At 41.1% G+C, this 21,317-nt stretch overlaps 2 protein-coding genes across 7 annotated transcripts in view; both read left to right on the forward strand.

The window, feature by feature from the left end:
• The window catches only part of suco (SUN domain containing ossification factor), a 43,423-nt gene extending 29,711 nt beyond the window's left edge, over window positions 1-13,712 (forward strand). For 3 of the 6 annotated variants that reach the window (XM_085265968.1, XM_085265967.1, XM_085265970.1), the window contains 13 exons: window positions 784-804; window positions 1,040-1,095; window positions 2,120-2,211; window positions 2,478-2,543; window positions 3,671-3,754; window positions 5,683-5,752; window positions 5,870-7,261; window positions 7,394-7,481; window positions 7,611-7,715; window positions 8,684-8,838; window positions 9,057-9,148; window positions 9,923-9,978; window positions 10,412-13,712. In XM_085265968.1, the coding sequence (XP_085122094.1) occupies window positions 784-804; window positions 1,040-1,095; window positions 2,120-2,211; window positions 2,478-2,543; window positions 3,671-3,754; window positions 5,683-5,752; window positions 5,870-7,261; window positions 7,394-7,481; window positions 7,611-7,715; window positions 8,684-8,838; window positions 9,057-9,148; window positions 9,923-9,978; window positions 10,412-10,978 (2,844 nt within the window). In that variant the 3' untranslated portion in view covers window positions 10,979-13,712. Of the gene's footprint in view, window positions 1-783; window positions 805-1,039; window positions 1,096-2,119; window positions 2,212-2,477; window positions 2,544-3,670; window positions 3,755-5,682; window positions 5,753-5,869; window positions 7,262-7,393; window positions 7,482-7,610; window positions 7,716-8,683; window positions 8,839-9,056; window positions 9,149-9,262; window positions 9,979-10,411 lie in introns of those variants that run through there. The other 3 variants (XM_085265969.1, XM_085265972.1, XM_085265971.1) reach the window with 3 other exon arrangements.
• A 1,527-nt stretch (window positions 13,713-15,239) lies between these two features.
• mysm1 (Myb-like, SWIRM and MPN domains 1) lies at window positions 15,240-21,028 on the forward strand. Its single transcript, XM_085265973.1, has 20 exons — window positions 15,240-15,376; window positions 15,551-15,623; window positions 15,699-15,769; window positions 16,142-16,216; window positions 16,309-16,393; window positions 16,536-16,634; window positions 16,834-17,356; window positions 17,436-17,670; window positions 17,751-17,881; window positions 17,963-18,066; window positions 18,159-18,236; window positions 18,325-18,407; window positions 18,499-18,553; window positions 19,199-19,249; window positions 19,343-19,417; window positions 19,517-19,705; window positions 19,809-19,941; window positions 20,155-20,260; window positions 20,391-20,448; window positions 20,563-21,028. The coding sequence occupies exons 1-20, from the start codon at window positions 15,321-15,323 to the stop codon at window positions 20,857-20,859; spliced, it is 2,577 nt and encodes an 858-aa protein (XP_085122099.1). The 5' UTR covers window positions 15,240-15,320; the 3' UTR covers window positions 20,860-21,028.
• The last annotated feature ends 289 nt before the right edge of the window (window positions 21,029-21,317 follow it).

Below are 21,317 nucleotides of genomic sequence, written 5' to 3' on the forward strand. Positions count from 1 at the left end.
CAGCGTAACAAACAAAGCAAGGTGTTCATCGATGGATATCACTTTATTATCATTTTTTTCTTTTTTGTCATACACATAGCCTCCTAAGGAAATTTGTTGTCCATTGTATTTATGAAATCTGCTTCTTTCTGATTAAGTGTGTTAAAGGTTGGCTATGTAGTTATGTCTGTGAGCTTTCACACAACAGCCCATTATTATCTATAAAAATGGGTTTGAAAGTGTGATCTAAATCGGTGCTCTTCTAAACGGTCTCTTTCCTTACAATCACTTTTGCCAATAAATATTCAGTGTAGACTTGTTAAGCAGGTGATTAATACTTGGATAATTATCCTTTTTTATGTAACTCGTGGGTGTTTTGTGTAGGAGCTTACTGTTGATTCACATCTATTCTGAACCAGTTTTGTTTCTATTACATAAACTTGTTTTTTGTTTTTTTGTTTTTTTTAGATTTCAGCTTCATCTATTTTTAGTTTCTACTTCCTGAGCATCTTATTCTTTTTTTTTTTCTTCTTTTTTTAATGAGTAGTGAGCCTGTAAGTCTGTCTGTCTTTCCCTCAGTCTTGCTTGTGTCTTTCTTGCAGCTTATTAGAAACATCTGTTTAGTGTCTTGCCTGTGTTCTGTTGCAGAATGGTGATCTTGCATATGTCAGCTGTGTGTTTGTCGTAGAAGAGAGCTGAACCGTACACAGATTCTTGACTTCCTTGTAGCTTGAATCAGCTCTTACTGATTTCTTTTTCTTGTTTTATTTCTCTCTCCTTCTCTTTGTCTTCTTCTCGCATCAGATGTTCATCAAGTACATAAAGGTTAGCACTCTTCTCTTTCTGTCAGAGGTTATAATGGGCTGAAATAAGAACACTTTTATTTTTTGTATACTCAAATGGGCGAGTAGAGTTTCATCTTTAATGCATGTGGATAATAAACAAGTAAAACATGCACAAACTGTCAAAGCTTGGCAGTTCTACTAATTTGGTGGGTTGTGGGTTCATGGAGTTGTGCATATTTTTATACTGTTTAATAGCTTAACTATTGTACCTGCAGGTTGAACTTCTCTCTCATTTCGGATCTGAACACTTCTGTCCCCTCAGTCTTATCAGGTAAGTTAAAGAATTTCCTTTATCTTTCTAGACCTTTCTCTAATCTTATCAACCCATGGGTGGCTGTAGCTCATCTACTAATTGGGAGGTTGGTGGTTCGATCCCTAGCTGCTTCCTGGCTCCTCTAGTCTGCATGGCAGCTATCCTTGGGCAGGATGCTAACCACAACTGTTTTACAATGCGTTTATATAGAAAAAGCATAGGAAAAAGTGCTTGTGCGATTGGGTAAATTATGCAAATTGTAAGAAGCACTATTTAATAAAACCAAATAAAAGTTAATATTTTCTAACAGTTATGCCATTCCTTTTTTTGAAGAAGAAGAAGAAGAAGAAGAGTCTTATCGTCTTGTCTTGTTCCAGTTTACTTAATTAGATCTTGAAAGTTTCTGGAATCTGTCTTTTAAAACACAACCGCCTTTATCATAAGCAGTGTTGACAAACAAACACTTTGATTTTATTACATCAATGCAAATTGTTATCCAGGCAGCTGTAATTACAGGAGCGCCGCTATATCATGAAAGGTCTGTTATGATTAGATTTTGTTGTTTACTTATTAGGCACCACCTTAATAGTTGTTGTTGTTGTTTTAGATTAAATTCTGAATGTTGTAACACAGCTAAAATGCCTTTTCTTGCACAGTGAGTCTGATGATGAGGGTTCCTTAAGAATGTCCACTTTAAAGACTTTAACTGCACAATCACAATAAGGGAAAAAAAGGAATTAAAAAAAAAAAAGAAACAAAAAAAAAAGATTGTTTTGGTGTTTTTTTTTTTTTGTTTTTTTTTAAGTTAATTTCCCTCAGATGGTACTTCTTATATACAGTCATCACTTGTGCGTCCATATCCAACACATTGTTCAGTTTCCGTGAGTTTTTATCTTTTATCTCAAAATGTGCTCAACTGGCATTGTTTTCTTAGAGCTGCATCAAAAAATTCCACTGCCTCCGCTGTGTGGTAATTTCAACTCTTGACCTTTTCTGTAGGTCTGTTTGTGTAACGTATTGTTTTTTTTTTTGTGTTGTGTAGGGTGTTTGGTACCAGCATGGTGGAGGAGTATGAGGAGATAGCAGATTCTCAGTACCCCTCAGAGAGACTTGAGTATTTGGATGAGGACTATGGTAAGATGTTGACGTCGATTTCAAATGCACAAATTTCAAATTTGTATGTAAAAGACCAGAAATGGATGTGTTAACATTAAATGAATTCATACTGTACTTTCATCATTGTGCAAACCAGTGCCACAAATCTATAGGTTATACCAGGCTCAAAAAGCCAAAATACATTATTCTTCAAAGTAGTTACCAAATACATTACTTCGATTTCTTGCCTTTGTTTTCCAATTAATATGATTTTATTTTAACTGCTACCACGTGTTTCTCTTCAGACTATCCTCCTGGCTACCAACCAACAGAAGACAAGGCCTCCAAAAACCTGCTTGGTTCAGCAACCAGTATGTACACATACACATGTTCTTATAAATGCAGTCGTGAAAAATAGATTTTCACAGAACTTTATGCAGTTGAGCTGGTTCACTAGCTTGTTTGAACCACTTTTAGTGGCAATAACTTGAAGATCAGTGTCTCACATCTTTAAGGGGGAATTCTTCATGTTGGCGCAGCCCTCATGAGGTCCCTTCACACCATTTCAGTCAGATTGAGGTCTGGACTTGGCACCATTGTTGCACCCTGATTCTTTTTTTTTTAATATTTGCTGCTGTGCTCTGTATCTTATATTCCTGTAACGTAACCCAGTTTGGGCCGAGCTTTTGCTGTTGGTCAGATGGCTTCAGCACAAAAGCGGACAGCCCTACCTGATCGAATTTAAAAAAGGAATAAGAAAATGTGTCAACTGTCATGAAAAATGTTAATGAAAATGTTTCGTTACATGTCATCAAACTGCAGCTACAGTAATCTGGTGTTTCCATCCTATGTTAAAGAACTATTTTATGATTTGTGCAAGTTTGGCTTTAATACTGTTGTATCCAGTCATAGTGCACACAGTTTTTTCAATTATCTCAGACCTCATACAGTTGTTGGTACAGCAGCCAACTTTATGGCCTGTTGGGTATGAACTCATTCACATACTGTTCAACTTGAAGTATTTTAACCCACTTGGTATCCTGCGTACACACTGTGGGCTTTTTGAGTTGCATAAATTTTGCTGCTTGGCTTTATTTATCTATTTATTTTTTTCCGGAAACCACACACACATGCACAAATACACTGGTGCCCTTCTGTCTCCTGAGTTAGCGAAGGAGGGGAACGGTGCACCCCTGAAAATGTACCGTGCACACAAGTCTCAGAGCTCTAACCATAAACCATAAAAGGGCTTCAGAGTGGATGGACCCTGGAGGAAAGGCTTAAAATAAAACTCATGACAGTAAATCCAGGGGACATAATATAGAAGGAGAATACAGTCATCAGAGAGAATGGTTAAGAAAATAAAGCAAAAACATATGGTACAATATGTGGTTTGGCTTTGATGTGTTTGGCCTGAAGCTGCTGTCAGTCAGAAATCTCATGTCATGGAAAATAAATGCATTGCGTGGATGTTCTTCTTCTTTGTTTTTGTTTTTAGATGCCATCCTAAACATGGTAAACAACATTGCTGCTAATGTGCTGGGAGGAAAGCCAGAGTTGGAGACTGGAGCAGAAACGGGAGGTACTGATTTCTCAGAGGCCACTTTTTAGACCTTTTTTAAAAGTTTACTTTTCTGGGTTTTTTTTGTTTTTTTTTTTTCACATGCAACACTTGAACAGTACACCATACACAAGTCAACATTTTCAGCCATCTTACATTCATCAGAGTATCTTAGACTTATTTATATTGCTTCATTTTTAATTTTCTTAAAAAAATAACCTCAAAATAAATCCATTCATACTGATTTTGGGGTTAGCCCAAATGGGCGCTGAAGTAACTTATATTTGCACTGCTCTAAGCATAAGTGTAAGGCAAAGTATAAACACATCCATGCACATGTGTAACATAAGCTAAAATTTGTTTGGCTTCCCATTCAACTGCCAATAAAGAGCTGATAAACTCAAGTTTCCTGTTTTATAGACATCACATTTAGGTGATCTGTTACTGTCTCTTTAAAAGTTAAAGTAAATTACAGATTTAAACTACAGATTGCCAGGAGAACGTTACACATGCTGATTAGGGGCACATTTTTTTATGTGTGTAATGTACATGTAAAAATGGTCTAGTACTCGTGTTTCGCAAACAACTTGTGTAACTATACTAAGAGATACTTGGTCCACCTCTGCAGGTCAGATTTAATCAGCAATCTGACATTGATGGCTCAGCCTCTTCACATATTCCCCTTTGTTAGAAAAGACCTTGACTTGAATTCTGTTGCATGTTGCTCCCACACCTTAGCTCGAGGTAATATGACTGGTCTATCTGTATGAAGTGTTATGGAGCAGGGATTTCCGAGTCAGCACTATAAAAGACTTTTACTGAGATTGTTGAGCATGAATCATCCATCCAACAGGTTTTGTTTTGTGAAGGTGCGTGCACGTGTGAAAAGCTAATTGGAAATTCCGGTTAAGAAACGTCCAGATTACATAATAGGTGTCACACTTTCCTGAGGTTTAGATGAAAACTTCCTTAATGTGAAAGCAAATTGTAGTTGTGCTTCTTCTATAGACCGTATAGCGTTATCTTATGAAATCCCTTTAAAAACAAATTCAAATGTATTTAACACTTATAAAGCAAACTGTAATGCTGTGTTTTCACTCCTGTACTCTGCTCTTACTGTGTGACTGCCTTTTTCCTCGCGTTCTCCAGCCAGCCTGTCTTTCCACATCTTGTTTAGATTAACTGCTTCAAAAACTGGGTCACTTTATTTCCTTGGCTAAAGTGCAAACATATGCATAGACTGAATGTTCATGTGTATATGTGCTAAGAGAGCCAGATGTTTACTTGGCTCTTAGCAGGAGGTCCCTAGCGGTATTTCAGCAGAACTTTGGCTATCTTTGTTTCAGTTCTTCTTGGCAAGGAGCTCAGCTAAATGAAGACAGTTAGGCCTATGACGCTGAGCTTTCTTCTAGTTCTGTCTACCACACAGAGCGCTATCAAAATGACTCCTTAGACAACTTTTCTCTAGTGTGGTTGACTTAAAGAGGGGAGGAATCTATTAACAGATTTGGCTCTTATGTTTCTTTATGCTTTTAAAAATTCATTGTATTTAGACCTGTTGGTTATGACAACTGATTAAAAAAAAAATACATTAAAAACCCCACAAATTCATCCTTTCAATTATTAGCACAACTCTATAGTGTCTTTTTACTGCTTGCTCTCTACAGTGGCTGTTTTTATTCCCATTTACACCCACTGAGTGAGGCAGAATTTGGGAGAGACACAATCAGTTCAAACTGGAACAGACTGGTTCACAGCATTTCTCCCTTTGCCTAAACATGGGCATTCCAGCCTGGAGGGACTGTGCACCTACACTGTCCCTCCTACAAGAGGGTGGAAAGAAACGAGCCACTGCCAAGTTAGAGGGTTCTACGCAATCTTAAAAACAGTAGCCAAGTGTTATTGCTGTGCTGTGTTTGTTAATTGTTGTGTGTTTCTCCAACCCCCAGGTAACGCAACAGAGGGGGGTGAAAAGGAGAGCACAGAGTCAGCTAAACCAACTGAGGCCCTACACACAGTGTAAGAGCCATCAGAGATATACCTTTATTCATTTAAATTGAATTCAGTTCCACGTGATGAGCTTTTCAACTCCAAATCCCACAGAAAGCATGTTTTTTGTTTTTTTCTTTTCTTCAGACTGCAACCTTCAAAGCCAGAACAACCTACAACAGAAGAGGTCTCTGTCTCTAGTGACTCCCCCACATCTTCCCACTCATCATCTGATCCACATAAGGATGTGGATCAGATTGTCACTCTAGTAGAGGAGGAGGAAGAGGAGGAGGAGATCAGACTGTCAACTGTTACTCTATTGGAGGAGGAGGGAGAGGATGATGAAGAAGGGGAAAAGAGCGAGGAGGAGATGAGGAAGGAGGCAGACAGGAACCAGTGGGAGAGCCAGGCTTACTGTCCTTTCACCTCCTTCTCCTCCCTCTCTCTGTCTTGCATGGTCACTCTGCCTGAGCTGCTCCATCGCTGGTGCTCTGCCAGGCTGGCCAAGGAGAGACTGCGCAGCCTTAAGAAGAGGCAGCTTAGCACTCAAACACAGACTCACCCTACTGTGAGCACACCTGTCCTCACACACACACCTCCACTGATTCCTATTCCTGCCCCCACACCTATCCAAGAACCCCTTCCTCTCACAGAAAAAGCTCCAGAACTCGAGGTGCCTGAGAAGGGGCAAAATGAGTGCAAAGCTCTCAGTGAGGAGTACACCACTGACACGCCTCTCAGCACTGACACACCTGATTCATACACTCCCGAGCTCAACATCCTCCTAGAGCCCAGCAGAACCTCCACCATCCCCCCTCAGAGTTTCTCAGACAGCCACAGCTCCCTAACACAGCCTACCCCAACCCCAAAGGAGAACTTGTTACCTTTAGTTAAAGACGCAACCCTAGATCCTGTCCCCACTCCTCTCCTCCAAGCTGTCTCTATCCCAAAGACGCAGCACGCCAGCAGCGTCACCCCCACGCTTTCTGCCAGCACTCCCCCGTTATCTCAATCTTCTGAGACGGCTTCTCCTGTCGTCGCGGTTCCTCCTGTCAAAGATCAGCCTGTTCAGCCTCTTCCCACTGCTTCAAGACCTGAGGATTTTATCTCCCCTCCCACTGAGCTGCCAGCAGCTTTGCCTTCAAATGACATTCACACAGACTCAGTTAAGTCAGGCGTAGACAGCGGGGACTCGCAGAGACAAAATGTTCAGGCCTCCCAGACCCACGGGGAGCAGGCTGATTCACTTCCTCAGACAGGAGAGCCTCATCGGGTGGAAGAGACTGTAGAAGAGGAACTGCTGAATGCTAGTGGTAATGGCAACGCTCAGCGGACGGCTACAGACTTCTATGCAGAGCTGCAGAACGGTGGAGATTATAATGGTGGAGCAGTGAATGGGAACAGCGTGTTAGTTAACGGAGGCGCAGTCCACGGATCCAGCCAGAAAGAGAGTGTGTTCATGAGGCTGAACAACAGGATCAAAGCTCTGGAGATGAACATGAGTCTGTCCAGCAGATACTTGGAGGAACTCAGCCAGAGGTGAACTTTTCAAATCTAAACTGCAACAAAAAGCAAAGTTTCAGTACAGATTTTACTGCCCTAATTTGTTTCGGATATTTGCAATCTGGGAGAGATTATTAGAAGTTATTTATATGTATCTGTGATTTCCAGATATCGTAAACAGATGGAAGAGATGCAGAAAGCGTTCAATAAGACCATCATCAAGCTGCAAAACACCTCCCGTATTGCTGAGGAACAGGTCTCATTGCATTAATCATCTTAAATCACAGTAAAATATGTTTGCAGTTAAGAGTCTTATTTACTCAATCTACTGACACCTGAGCAGCTGTGCTGACTAATATCTTCTTTTTTTTTTGTATATTTTCAGGACCAGAAGCAGACAGAGTCCATCCAAGTCCTGCAGAGTCAGTTGGAAAACGTCACTAAACTGATGCTCAATCTCACAGCTACAGTCAGCGAGCTGCAGAGAGAGGTATATTGCTATCGTTGATTGCTGAGTAGACTATCTATTGCTTAGTTTTTAACAGAATTGTCTTTTTGTGTTTGGCTTAAAACCTTGTTGCTTGTGTTCAGAGAAAGATTTATTCTTCCTGTTGAAAATAGATCATGATGCTTCTGGCTCATTAACATAATGTAGTTTAAACACCATCTGTTGTCAGATCTCTTGCTGTTCCAGATATAGTCCAGGTTTGATTTTTATGTTCGGAGTAATGATTTTAGTAGTCGGGACCTTGAAATCCATCTGAAATGGAGTATGCCAGATAGTAGGTACCAGCCAGAGTAACTAGAGGTGAAATTAAGTATAATGGAATATAACATTCGTTTTACCTACAAGTTTGTTTATAAGTAGATAAACAGACAATTTAAGTAGTTTTTTTTTTTTTTTTTTCACATAAGTATAGTGTCTGTGTGAAACCTTAATATTCATGGCCATCATGTATTGTTTTAACTTTTTTTGTTTTGTTGTTTATTTAAAGTCTTTTGCTTCTTCCAAAACACGTGCAGAGTTTGACTTGAGTGGAAAACATTTTTCTGACTTGAATATTTCAACATGTTTGGCTTTGACTTTTCACCAAGGCACATTTTCTGAGCCCACATGATTAAATGCAGTTACATTAAAAAGGATAGAGGATAAAGTTTGTGTATCCTTTTTAGAATAACAATTTGTGGGTAGTTTGTCCTGGTTTTTCCTTCTCTCTCTCTCTCTCTTTTTTTAATTTTATTTTTATTTTTTTTTATTATATAAATTCACTGGGCCTTTTGCATACAGTGTTTAGGCCAAACTAAAAGTGCTTTTGGAGTAAGGTCACGGAGGACATGGTACAAAACATCACAACTGGGGAAAAGGACCACTCACGGTATCATAAGTCGACGTAGCTGTTGAATGTTTGATGTGTTGTGCATTGTTTCACTGTTGACTGCTGAAATCGTCCTCTGCAGGTATCTGACCGTCAGAGCTACCTGGTGGTCTCTCTGGTTCTGTGTCTATTTCTGGGGATCCTGCTGTGTCTGCAGTGCTGCCGCAGCTCGGCCCCCGGCCCCAGCACCAACTCTACTGCTCTTCCCAAGAGCAACCACTACCCCAGTCCCAAGAGGTTTGTCACCCGCATGCATGAATAGGATATTTTATTTCTGAAGCTTTGCTATGACATTTGTTAAGTGTTGTTCAGTGTTTTCGTATTAGACTGAATACTGAAGCTGTTGTCTGTCGGTTGCTGTCATTCCCGTCTTGCTACTAACTGTAGAAAGATTGACAATCAAGGAATGAATGTAGCATCTTGTAAATGTCAGTCATTTTTCCCTCCCTTATCAGATGCTTCTCCTCTTACGATGACATGAGCCTGAAGCGCAGGGTGACCTGCCCACTTGTTCGCTCCAAGTCGTTTCACCTGTCCTCTACAGAAGGTAAGAGGTCTTCTTCCTACGTGCCCATTCACTTTTCAAAAATCTCTCCTCCAACACACTTTTGTTTTACCCATATGTTTCCTCCTTTTGTTTTTCCAACTGAAACATAAGCAGCATTGAGATCTGACACTACAGTCACGCTGCAAACATCATGTAATCTTGCCTTTGGGCACTTTCAGGCTAACTGCTTTTGATCACTGCGTCTATTGCCACATATCTCTCCCCATCCAAACACTACTTAGCCTTGCTTCATTCTCTCCATCGCTCACTCTTTGTACCTTTGCTGTTGCTTTAAGACATTTTGCCAGGTTTAGTGACTGATATCCCTCTTGTTGCCACTGCCTAAAGCAACACACGCCCACAAGGAAAGGCTGGTGCAAGCAATAAAAGTATCAGCTCTTGAAACCTTAAACTCCCGCTGCTGTTCATTACCCCCTAATGACGTGCATGCGTGTGTGTGTGAGAGAGAGAGTTTGCCCTTGAGGGTGGGAGGCTGTCATTGCCAGCTTGCCACATGCAGGCATAAGGAGTGTAATAATAGAGCACAATGCTTTGCTGGCTCATGGTAGACATTTGCAAGTAGTATTCCTTAATAAAAACAACACCTGCTTTTCTATGATTTCAAATCTTGTTTTAACAACAAGCTATTACTACAATATGGATTTATGCCTTTTCATCTTTAAAACTACTTGCAAGGTCGCTTCATGCTTATTACATGTACGTATTCCTGTATCCCATTCCATCATTAACCTAGCCCCTTTCTCCCCTCCCCAGTAGGTCCAGATGACTTGTACATTGTAGAACCTCTAAGGTTTTCTCCAGAGAAAAAGGTACAGTGTCTGTTGGCTGTGATGGCCGTCGTATACAAGTACTGTGTTTTCTCGTCTCAATGAGTCTTTCTAATACGTCTGTTTTAGAAAAGGGAATTCTTTATTTTGTGGAGTAAATGAGATGAGGTATCAGCTGAGCAGTGGAAAGAATTGGCGAAATACCCATTAGCGCACGTGTGTGTGTGTGTGTGTGTGTGTGTGTGTGTGTGTGTGTGTGTCTGTGTGTGTACTGCCAGCTTTATTCGCTTCAAGTTTTTAATATTTTTAGATAAGCAGGTTGAGTAGTATGTTTTTGTTTTCCTCATTTCCATCATTCCCTTTTGAACTTTCCCACCTTCCTCCGACTATTGTTTGTGACTTAACGTTATTAGTTGTTTAGTTTTCTGCTGATCTTTCTTAAGTAATTTCTCCATCTCTTATGTTTACCTTGCAGAAAAAACGCTGCAAGGCAAAGTCTTTGGACAAAGTTGAGACTCTGAAGGCATTCGATCCTTCTGCTCTCCTCACTAACGGGGATCCCAAGTTTAACAGCTTCCACCCGTGTCTCCCTGCGCCACCATCCTCAACACGCCCCCTACCTCTTCCTCCTCCTCCTCCACCTCCTCCTCCCTTGCCTCCTCCCCCTTCAACACCACAGGAGGGCCCATTATTGCCCCGTCGCGCCTCTAAGGAGTTCCCCTCAGAGACTAGCAGCTGCAGCTCGTCCACCCATTCTGAGGAGTCGTACGCCAGCCGGCTCCCCCCTCCTTCTCCCGTCTTCCCCGCTGATGGCGTGTGCAACGGCCACGGCCTTTCTTTCCCCCTCAGCCAGCCGGTTGCTAAGTCCCGTCAGGAGAAGCGCTCAACGAAGCGGCGGAAGTCTCGCCAGACCGAGCTGCAGTTCCCGCACATGCCAGTGGGGAGCGTTGGTTCTCTGCCCAGCCTGCAGCAGCTTATGAAGGGAAACAAGGAGATGAGTGTCGGGACCATCGGGGTGACAGCCGTCACCGGACATGTCTGAATCCTCACGCGTCACCTTTACACGATTATCTGCTCACACCTGTGCACACACTACACGGTAGCAGACATGACAGACAGAAGAGGTCTTACCACAACCCAAAGAACCACATTTCCCATGAGCACCCAGGCGCACCGTGGAACTGAATTGGCTATGGCAGCAGTAGCTCAACATCATTCAGTTCTTATTCACTCCTGTCAAAGACCCGTTTACGGTTATGTGCCTTTATATCTGTTCTAGACCTTCTAACTCTTAAAAACGTGAAATGTAAACAGTTGTTGATGTGCACAAAAAGACACTGTGATAGGAAGTGAAACACCAAGAAGAGTCAAAACTATTGAAGTGTGTTTGAGAGATTTTATTTTATTTTCATTTTTCTACTGGATAAGCACATTTACCCATGAAAGTGGAGCACCAGTGAATTCATTTCCCCACTCTGAGCACAGTGAGGAGAGGTGCTGGTCTCAACTCCGTGTTCCTTGAAAAGTATTAGGCTGCTCTTTGGGATGAAATATGTCATTATAAGAGGACTGTGGAGCATGACAAATGACTTCTCTTATTCTTATTTCCTCCTGTCTTTCATTGCCATCATTTAACCTTTTCCATCCTGCCTTAGTCTCTAAATGACTGCAGGTGTTTGTTTGGGACCAGTGGGTAAAACCGTCTCATTCTCGCCTTCTGTCTCTGTCAGTTTGTTCCAAACCAACCACGAGAGCTGAATGAAGAAAAGTCTACATGAGCGTATTAGCCCTTTTCTTTTCTTTTCTTTTTTTTAAGTGTCTCAATTAACTTCATAAAACAAATACAGTAGCAGCAGTCCAGCTCCTGTAGACCCTGCTCAGTTTGGGCTGGGCCCAAAAATGCTGTCACATTAGATTTTGTAACTGTGATAAAACAGCTCAGAGGCAAGAAGCTGTAATATATTGTTTCATTACTTTTATAGTTCTTTCATTTGTAACTGAGCCATGTTTCTCTTAGCATTGCTGGTTCGGCTTGTTTGAGTTGCTGTCAGAGCCAGTATGGGGCAAAGTGTTTCCTGTTAAGGGCACAGTTTACTGTAGGGTAACCTTGGGTAACAGAGCTGAATGTTTACGCACACCCTCTCGTGGACCTTGCAGATGGGTCTGACAGATCAGCTTTATTTATCTATTTATTTATTTAAATGAACAGAGAATTTTCTAACCTAGTCGCTGGTTTGCCAGTCTCCCAGTCTTGCAGCGTCACAGTGGCTCAATGCAAGTTTGTTACATAGAATTACTACTCAGTGGTACTGACACATACAGTCATGGTGGATGGCTCAAACACATTTGCTTTCTTTCGTTTTCTTACCTTATAACGTCGTCTAATTGTACTTGGCTCAGCCTGAAATATCGGACAGTAATCGCATTTTATATCCAACAAAATAACAGTTAAAGGCTACATGTATGTTGGGAACACGCTGCTGCTTCTGTGTGTTTTCAGAGCTGCTGGAAAGTTGGAGATGCTTTTATTAAAGAAAAAAGAGAGAGGCTATAACAATGACTGTAGTACTGTGCTGTCTTCTGTCTGCCTTTTCAGCATCTCTGCTGGATTGGCTAACTGATTTTATGTTACCCTGGCTGTTTTAATGTATATTCAATATAACAATTCAGCAAAAACACTGCAGGAAGCTGCAGATTTATTTTTGTTTGCTTTTAAAGAATAAATTTAACAGAGGTTTTTTTTTTTTTTTTTATTCCCCCTTCTATTTATGCAATTTCATAGAGGTTCTGCATGGTTGGCGTTGGACGTCTTGACAGAATTTTCTTCTAATGCTACCATCCCATATGAGTGTCATTACCTGTTTTGACCAGCTTCTACTGCTCTTCTTTCCTTACATATCTTTATCCAGAAATGTCACCTCTGACCCCCTGTGCACGACTTCTGTCTGTGACTGTGAAGAAAACTTTAAATATGCCTGCTTTGATTAACCACTCTACCATGTTCCTATTGGCTTCAAATGCTTTTTCATTCTGCTTGCCTGCTTTTCTGTCTAGCTTTTTTGCTTTTTTTTTTTTTTTTTTTTCTTGTGCATTCTTACTGTGGTCGTACACTCCTTTTAAGTCTTTTTTTTTTTTTTTTTTTTTTTGATGTCATGTGTTTGCCCCACATCGAATGACAGCGGTCGTTTGTGAGGAAGAAATGAATTGTTGCTGAATAAAAGGGAACGCAGTAAAGATTAATCCAATTCAGAACACTATTAATGTGGTTACTTATATTCCAAGAGCCGAGCAAATCCAGAAGGTGGTTTGTTTGTTTTTTGTTTTGTTTTGTTTTTTTTTTTTAAATCCCTGTTTGAATGTGTAATATGTTTGTGTGTAAACCTGTACGCATGCGAGATTTTTTTTTTTTTCTTGTCTCGTGTGTGTGTGTGTGTGTGTGTGTGTGTGTGTGTGGGTGGGTCTGTGTTATGAAAAAGACTACTTTAAATCAATTTAAACACATAACACAGCAAACAACAAGAAAGCACTTGGAGAGAAATTCTAAATGCTCAGTGTGCACTTTGTATGACTCCTTATGCCTTTTTGTTTTTCTACCCTTTATGTCAAGTGCTACCTTCTCTCCATCCCTCTCTCTCGCCCTCTCTTTGTCTCTGTGAGTACTCTGAAGAGCTGCACAGTATTTTTGAGCAGGAGTGAGTTACTACAAAAAACTGTAGTGCCATTAGAAACTGTGAATTCTTTCTAAATAAAATGTTTTTGTTTCTTTTTGTCTTTCAGTTGGAGTTGTTTCATGTCAGATTTTAGCAAAATTGCTATTTCACTTCTGTTGTCCCTAGGCAGGAAACATTTATTAAAGAAAAGTACAGCAGTATACAGATTTGGGTATACACGTACTTCATAGAATCCCATCCTCAGAGTCTCAAAAGTAATTGGAAAGTTGGCTTAAAAAGAAATTAATAGCCATGTGACACCTGTTGTTTTGTTCTTTTATGATGAAATGAGTATCAGGAGCGACCACATCAATGATCTGGTGCTTTCTTAAAAAGAATAAATACGCTGTCCAGCTTAGCAACAGCAAGAAAAACCCTTCACAATATCTAACCAAATCAGTAACACCCTCAGAGAGAATGGCATATCCCCAAAATCTACAGTTAAAAGATGCTTTCATAAATGCAAATACAAAGGTTTTATAAAAAGGTGTAAACCACTGGTTACAGAGCAAAATGTGGCGAAGGTAAGGAACGCCACATGACACAAAGGATACTGCATTATCTGTCAAACATGGTGGGGGCAATGCTGTGTCATGGGTGTGTATAGCTGCCACAGTAAATGGATCATTAGTTTACTGATGTGACTGCTGACAAAAGTAGCACGGGGCTATACTCTCTCCTTACGTTCAGCAAAAAGATGCAAAACCAATCAGAAAGAGCTTTATAGTGCTAATGGATAATAACCCAATACAGTCTCAAGGCAAAGAAATGGCATAGTCCAAGTCAGTGAAGATCCATGAAGAAGTAAAAACTAAAGGTGGTTGTGGTAAAAGTCTAGCAGAGTATCTTAAGGGAAGGGAAACAGAATTCGGTCATATCAAAATGCTGTAGATATCATCAAATGTGGATATGCTGTATCCGAAAGGATTCTCAACCTCTGGAAGACAATGAATGTAAGTTTTAAAAGGAATCCTCATATTTAAAGCTGTTTGTTTCTTCAATGACTTTGAACCCTCCCCGGGCTTTTATGCCTACTCATTCCTATGAGTTTCTAGGGAATCACTATCCATCTTTATTATGTTGGGGGAAGAAATATATCAACATATAAAATATTACATATGTAACAGCAGTATATGTTTAAATTTGATGAATTAGAAGTGTAATACAACTGAACATTAAAGTGCGCATCTTATGCTCATCATTATTTATTTACTTATTTATCTTGCGGTGGGCATCACAATGATTTGCGGTCTAAAATTAACCATTTTTACCTCTTCTCACTGCAGGGACAGCTTCCCTTTAAGGCTGACTTGCTGCCGCTATTAAACAGAAGGTTTAAGGGTGGGTAGTTGGGACTGTTGTGCTCATGATATCCTGTAATATGTCTCTGACATCATATAGATCGAAGAGAAAAATAAGAGCAATTAGAGAACTCTGAAGCCTGAACTTAAGGATAGCAACGTTTTTTGTTTTTGTTTTTAATAAGCGTCCAATATAAAAAAGCATAATAAACCCACTTTAAGGTGAATTTAAACCAGAAGGTGGCAGTAAAGCAACTTTAAACATATTAAACGACATCCAGCCACAGGGTGTCGCTGTGAGTCACACTGGCCTCTGTTCTCCTCCAGTGCGCGTTCTCTGTTTTCTCTCTGCTGTTTACGTTTATCGAGTAACATGGAGGACGAGGTGGATGTTGACATCGAAGGAGATGACTTTGATAACAATATTGGGTAATGACGCCTGTTTATTTGGATTAATTGATGGCTGTGCTGTTTGGTGGGCTTCTGTGCTGTGGTCTACGCGAGTTAGCGGTGACCCGGATGTTGGCGCAGGATAACAGCAGCTGGGATTAGCTCTGGAGGCATCTGCTCTGCTGATCACAGCTTCTTTCCTCGCTGTTTTAGGGAGATGGACGGAGGAGGTTTGGTGCAGGAGCAGTTCATGCAGCCTACAGGGAAGAGCAGCGCCTGGATACTGGTATGACTTCGTCAAGCTCCGTTGTTTTTCTGGCTGTGGGTGCTCGTGTTGACTCTCCGTCTCTCCTTTGTACAGCCCTGGGAGCTGGACAGCTCCATCAGCCCGGAGAACAGAGAGGTGATAGAGAGGATGCTGCTAGAGGAACAGTATCCTTTTACTGACCTTAAACGCACTGCATAGTGATGCATTGAGGTTAACTACAGGAATCACAGGACGTAGCTGGGAAAGCTTCGGATTACCTAATAACTGCCCCATGCTGTGGCTAATGTAAACATACGGACAGATGACAAATTAAAAGAAAAAAATGTAACGCTTGACCTTACAGTAAATGGAATTACAGTGGGGGAATATGTTATATTATTTTATGTTCACTTGTCCTGTTAGTGCAGGAGTAACCCAAAACATCTCAACCTAGTTTCAACCAGTAGCTGAAGCTCCTTATATTGTGTTGATTACATAGTTTAAATACTAATTTTGTTGCTGGTTATGAAATCAGTTGTCCTCAACTATAATCGAAGATATTACCTGACAGGTAAGGAGATTCCCGACCACATTTGGCACAGTGATCCTCACAAAAAAAACAAAGTGAAAAAGTGAGTAATTTCTTCCATCAGCCTTGATGATGAGCGCAGTACACTGATTCCTCATTTCCTTGCTATTCATGAACTTGTCTGTGTGTGGACAGGTCTCCGGCCAAGAACATAGCTTCGTCTGCTGGTTCATCCTCTCGATGGTCCCAACAGGAGAAAGAACTGTTTGAGGAAGGCCTGGTATGCTTACACTGCAAGTTAACTTTTGTGTCTGAAATGTAATTTCTGTTTGGGAAGGTCAGCTTTTAATGGATTTAATAATTGTTTTAAGTGAGTCAGATTGTGTGTATTGTCCAAGTTGCCGAGGTGTGTTGTTCTACAGGCTCGGTTTGGTCGAAGGTGGACTAAGATTGCTAAGCTTATGGAAAGCCGTACCGTTCTTCAGGTTAAGAGTTACGCCAGGCAGTATTTTAAACATAAGGTAAGACAGTCCACCTGGATTATACTAACAGCACAAGACAGGTTTCTGTTATGTAAGCTTAGTTGTAGTCATCTGCAGATATAAACCTGCAATTTAGTCGAACTACATACGCTCTATGCAACCAGAAGGAGTCCTTAGCAATGGTATGTTGGAAAATAAAAATCAAGAATAAACAAACTTTTGTGTACACATTTTTCAGGCAAAATCAGATCCTGGTCCTGCGGCTCCCTCTGTAGCTCCCATAATACACCTACAACCTCCTCAGCCCACCTCCAGTCAAGTGTCTACTCTTGCCAACGCTGTCCGCATAGAGAAGCTTTCTGACGATGAGGATGAGGATGTAGACATCACTGACGACTTGAGTGATGACGAAGAAGGCAATAAACCACAGGCAGTCCTCAGCAGTGATTTCTGTGGGCCTGAGGAGAAAACAGATTCTGGGAGTCAAAGCCCCACAGAAGAACATGTAAGTCTGAGTGGGGTAGAGAGCATCCATGAGACGAAGGAGAAACCGAGCCACACCTCTCTTTCTCCGCAAAGTCTTCAACCCTCATCTTTCCCTGGTTGCTCAGAAGATCCTGGAGTAACAGAGCGAGATGAGAAGGTCAACAAGACGGCATCGGTATTTCCACAAAGCTGTCAGACACCGCCTCACGCAGACTCAAAGCAGATGTTCTCAACAGGCATTGCTCAACTGGAAGAAGCTTACAGTGATGGAATGGGTACTTCACACTTACTGTGCTTTGTGTATTTACCTCACTGTCATAGGAAAAATTAATGACACACATTATGATGTCCTAGATTCTTCAGACAAGATTGAGAAGAATCTAAATGATAGACCATACAATGACCAGGAGGAGGAGGAGAATGAAGATGATGAAGAGGAGGAGCTGAAGGCCCCCGAACAAGAAATAGAGATGGACACAGAGACCATCACCGAGGATGAGAAGCAGGCTATCCCAGAGTTCTTTGAGGGGCGACCATCAAAAACCCCTGAAAGATATCTGAAGATTAGAAACTATATCCTGGATCAATGGTAAACTAAGTTTACATGTTCGATAACTGTGTTTACACAACTTTGCACAGAAAGTGGTTATTACTGTTTTTGTCCACTAGGCTGAAGAGCAAGCCCAAGTACCTAAACAAGACATCGGTCCGCCCTGGTCTAAAGAACTGTGGAGATGTCAACTGCATTGGGAGAATACACACCTATCTGGAACTCATTGGAGCAATCAACTTCAACTGCGGTAAGTCTATTTCTCTGAGTCTTCTGATTTATGAATTTTTATCTTCTTTTTGATGTTAAAGCTCTGACTTCCTTTTTGTAGAGCAAGCTGTGTACAATCGTCCAAAGGTGATGGACCGCTCCAAGCATAAGGAAGGCAAAGATGTACTGGAGGCCTATCAGCTCGCCCAGAGGCTGCAGAGCATGGTCGGTACCCATAAAGCAATAGACTCTGACACTGGAAGCATTTAAATTTTAAGCATGCCAGAACTTGACTTGTAACTTCTGACTGGTTGTAGCGAACCAGGAAGCGGCGTGTGCGGGACATTTGGGGGAACTGGTGTGATGCTAAAGACTTGGAGGGACAGACATATGAGGTATGGACACTGCACAACAACTTTTAATCAAATTACGATTTACATTCTTACTAATATGTTTACTGATTCTGTGTTTTTTCTTTATCAGCATCTAAGTGCAGAAGAATTAGCTCTGCGGAGAGAGGAGATGAAGAAGCAGCCTAAACCTTACAAGATGTCCAGATACCGAGGGTGAGCACAGTGGACTGATGCAAAATGTACCAAATTATAAGCACAAGGAGGTTTATGATGTGGATGTTTATAATCCCACTCTATCCACCAGCTCTTTTGACCCCTTCCAGCTGATTCCCTGCAGATATTTTGAAGAGGATATAAAGGTCAGTGATCATTCTTATCAAGATTTTTCACCGATACACTGACTAACCACACCACTTTAAAAAAAAAACCCGGAAAAATCATGGACGTGTCTCTAATTGGCGTGGCCTCTATTGATCAGGTTTGTTCTGTTGCATCTTCCAGATACAGAATGGATACTAGACTATTTGTTTCTTGAGAAATTCTTCAGGAGATTTTTCAGTGTAATTAGTCCAGCTGGGGTAGACTAATGAGGGAGAGCCATTTTCATGGGGATGGGGAATGCTTAATCTGCAGTTAATGGGTGGTACATGTCAAAATTACATCCACATGAATACCACCACAGGACTTCTAATGGTGCCTTTGCTCCAATTGAAAGCACACATCTCAGGTTAGGTGGGCAAAGCTAAATTCAGTGTGATGTCAGTGTGTCTGTTGTTGGCCCTGTGAGGGACTGGCAGACTCTCCAGGGTGCTCATTGCCCTATGTCAGCTGTAATATACTTCAGCCCAGCCTATGTTGGATAAGGAGTAGGTGACTGGATTATTAGATATACCTTATATCTAATAAGATTATATTTTCTTCATTTTTTGTTGCATAAACTAAGAGGATCCTTTCTCCAAAGTAGTCATCATTTATTCTAAGCTGTTCTTTCCTGATCACCCTAGGAACCATTCCAGGTTATAGTCTGTGCTGAGACTCTTCTCATCATGGATATGGTATGTTATACACACAGTCACAAGCTGATTCGTTTTTTTCATATATGTACAACAGATTTTACCTATACTGACAGATAACTTTTCTGTAATCAGCATGCACATGTGTCAAGGGGGGAAGTCATTGGTCTGCTAGGTGGAACTTTTAATGAAGAAGCAAAAGTATTGAAGGTAGGTCAAGAAGTCTGAACCAATGTGACAAACAGGATAAAACTCTAATCACATTATATTCAGAAAACTATATTTTGTGATTAATAAATCTGTGTTTAGATCTGTGCAGCAGAGCCATGTAACAGTGTGAGCACAGGTCTGCAGTGTGAGATGGATCCAGTGTCTCAGACACAGGCCTGTGATGTGCTGTCATCCCTGGGATTCAGTGTAGTGGGCTGGTACCACTCGCATCCCTCCTTCCACCCTAACCCTTCATTGCGAGACATAAACACGCAGCACCAATTCCAGGTAAAACTGACTGAATGAAATAAGTTTGCACATGAGTTACTTGTGAACTTCTGGTTTTATTTTCACTTCTGGTATTATTATTTATTTATTTTTAATCTTTCAGAGTTATTTTTCACGTGGTGGAGCCCCGTTTATTGGGATGATAGTGAGCCCATATGACCCAGCTAATGCTTCCCCCCACTCCCAGACTACCTGCCTATTGGTAAAAGAGAACCAGGAGCCTTCAGGCCCCCAGAGTAAGTCTAACACACACACACACACACACACACACACACACACACACACACACACACACACACACACACACACACACACACACGACTCAAACTTCAAAACAGTTAAGATCAAGAGGCTTTGAAATCAAGCTGACAATGTAGGTCAGTGATTTTGTGTACGCAGTAACACACTTTATCCTCTGGCTCAGTCTCTCAGCCTCTGTTCCTCCCCAGAGCTGCCGTACAGATTCGACTTCCTGTCATCACAAGACATCCCGGACTGGGAGCAGACGATGAGGAGGGCTCAGTGGATCATCCACAAATATTCTCAAGCACCAGGGTGAGTGAGACACAAGACTGTATTGTGTAATCTTGAACTGGTGCCCTAAAGCTGATCCTAAATTTTATTGAAATTGTTTTGGGTGGTGTGTCTAAGCATTTTATTTTTCATTTTTGCCGTGGCTGGTCAGGAGTGTGCAGATGGACAGACTATTTCGGAGAGACTCCCATCTCACATGTTTGGAGAAGGTCAGTTCGACCATCAGTCCTCCCAGTTTGCAAATTTCAGTGACTCTATGGAGTGACTTTGAGCTGCTTTTACAGTTTTAATGTGTGCCTAACTACACGACCTTCATCATGTAGATGCTGGCATCACTGGCGAGATACTTGGAACCCCTCCCAGATGAGGTGGGAGACTCCTTTCTCACCCAGATCCAGGCCCTTTTCAAATCTGACTTTATTTCCAAGCAGCAGTTGCCTGATTCTGAAGAAGGAGAACCTTTAAATATCTCATCCAAGCTGGTGGACTCGGGCGAACTAACTTTTGATCAGCCGATCAGCCCAGAGGAAGAGAAGGACCAAGAAGAATCTGAGACTACTGGCAGCACCGTGTTGCATTTAGGCTCTGTATTGTCGACCGAACATGACTATTTACTGTGAATAACCATACAGCAGCATACTTAATAGTGAATGACACCTTTTGTGAATACATTGTGGCATTCATTACTGGGTGTGTGTGAGATAGTTTTTGTCAGTGAAGTTATCATGAACGTTTTTTCTCAGTTTAACAGATTTCTTTTTGACATCAAAATAAAAATCTATTTTTATATTTCAGGTCTTTTTATGAATGTTCAGTGCAACACATGAATATATATTTTAATGATTTATGTTTAAAGTTTTGTCATTTACTCCTCACTAAGGTTTACTGTCCAAGGGGACAGTACTATGTTTTTAGAACATGTGGTGGCCAAGACATTCAAAGGGGCTCTTGATAAATCAGATAATCAGACAGGCAGTAGTACGGTTAGGTTAACTGGTGATTCTAAACTAGTTGTATGTGTATGATGGACTGTCCAGGGTGTACACTGGCTCTCATGCTATGGCAGCTGGGATAGGAT

This window comes from Mchenga conophoros, linkage group LG23, assembly GCF_057382185.1.
Source record: "Mchenga conophoros isolate Kocher_MC1m ecotype Shallow Benthic linkage group LG23, M_conophoros_male_GT1.1, whole genome shotgun sequence".
NCBI lineage: Eukaryota > Metazoa > Chordata > Actinopteri > Cichliformes > Cichlidae > Mchenga > Mchenga conophoros.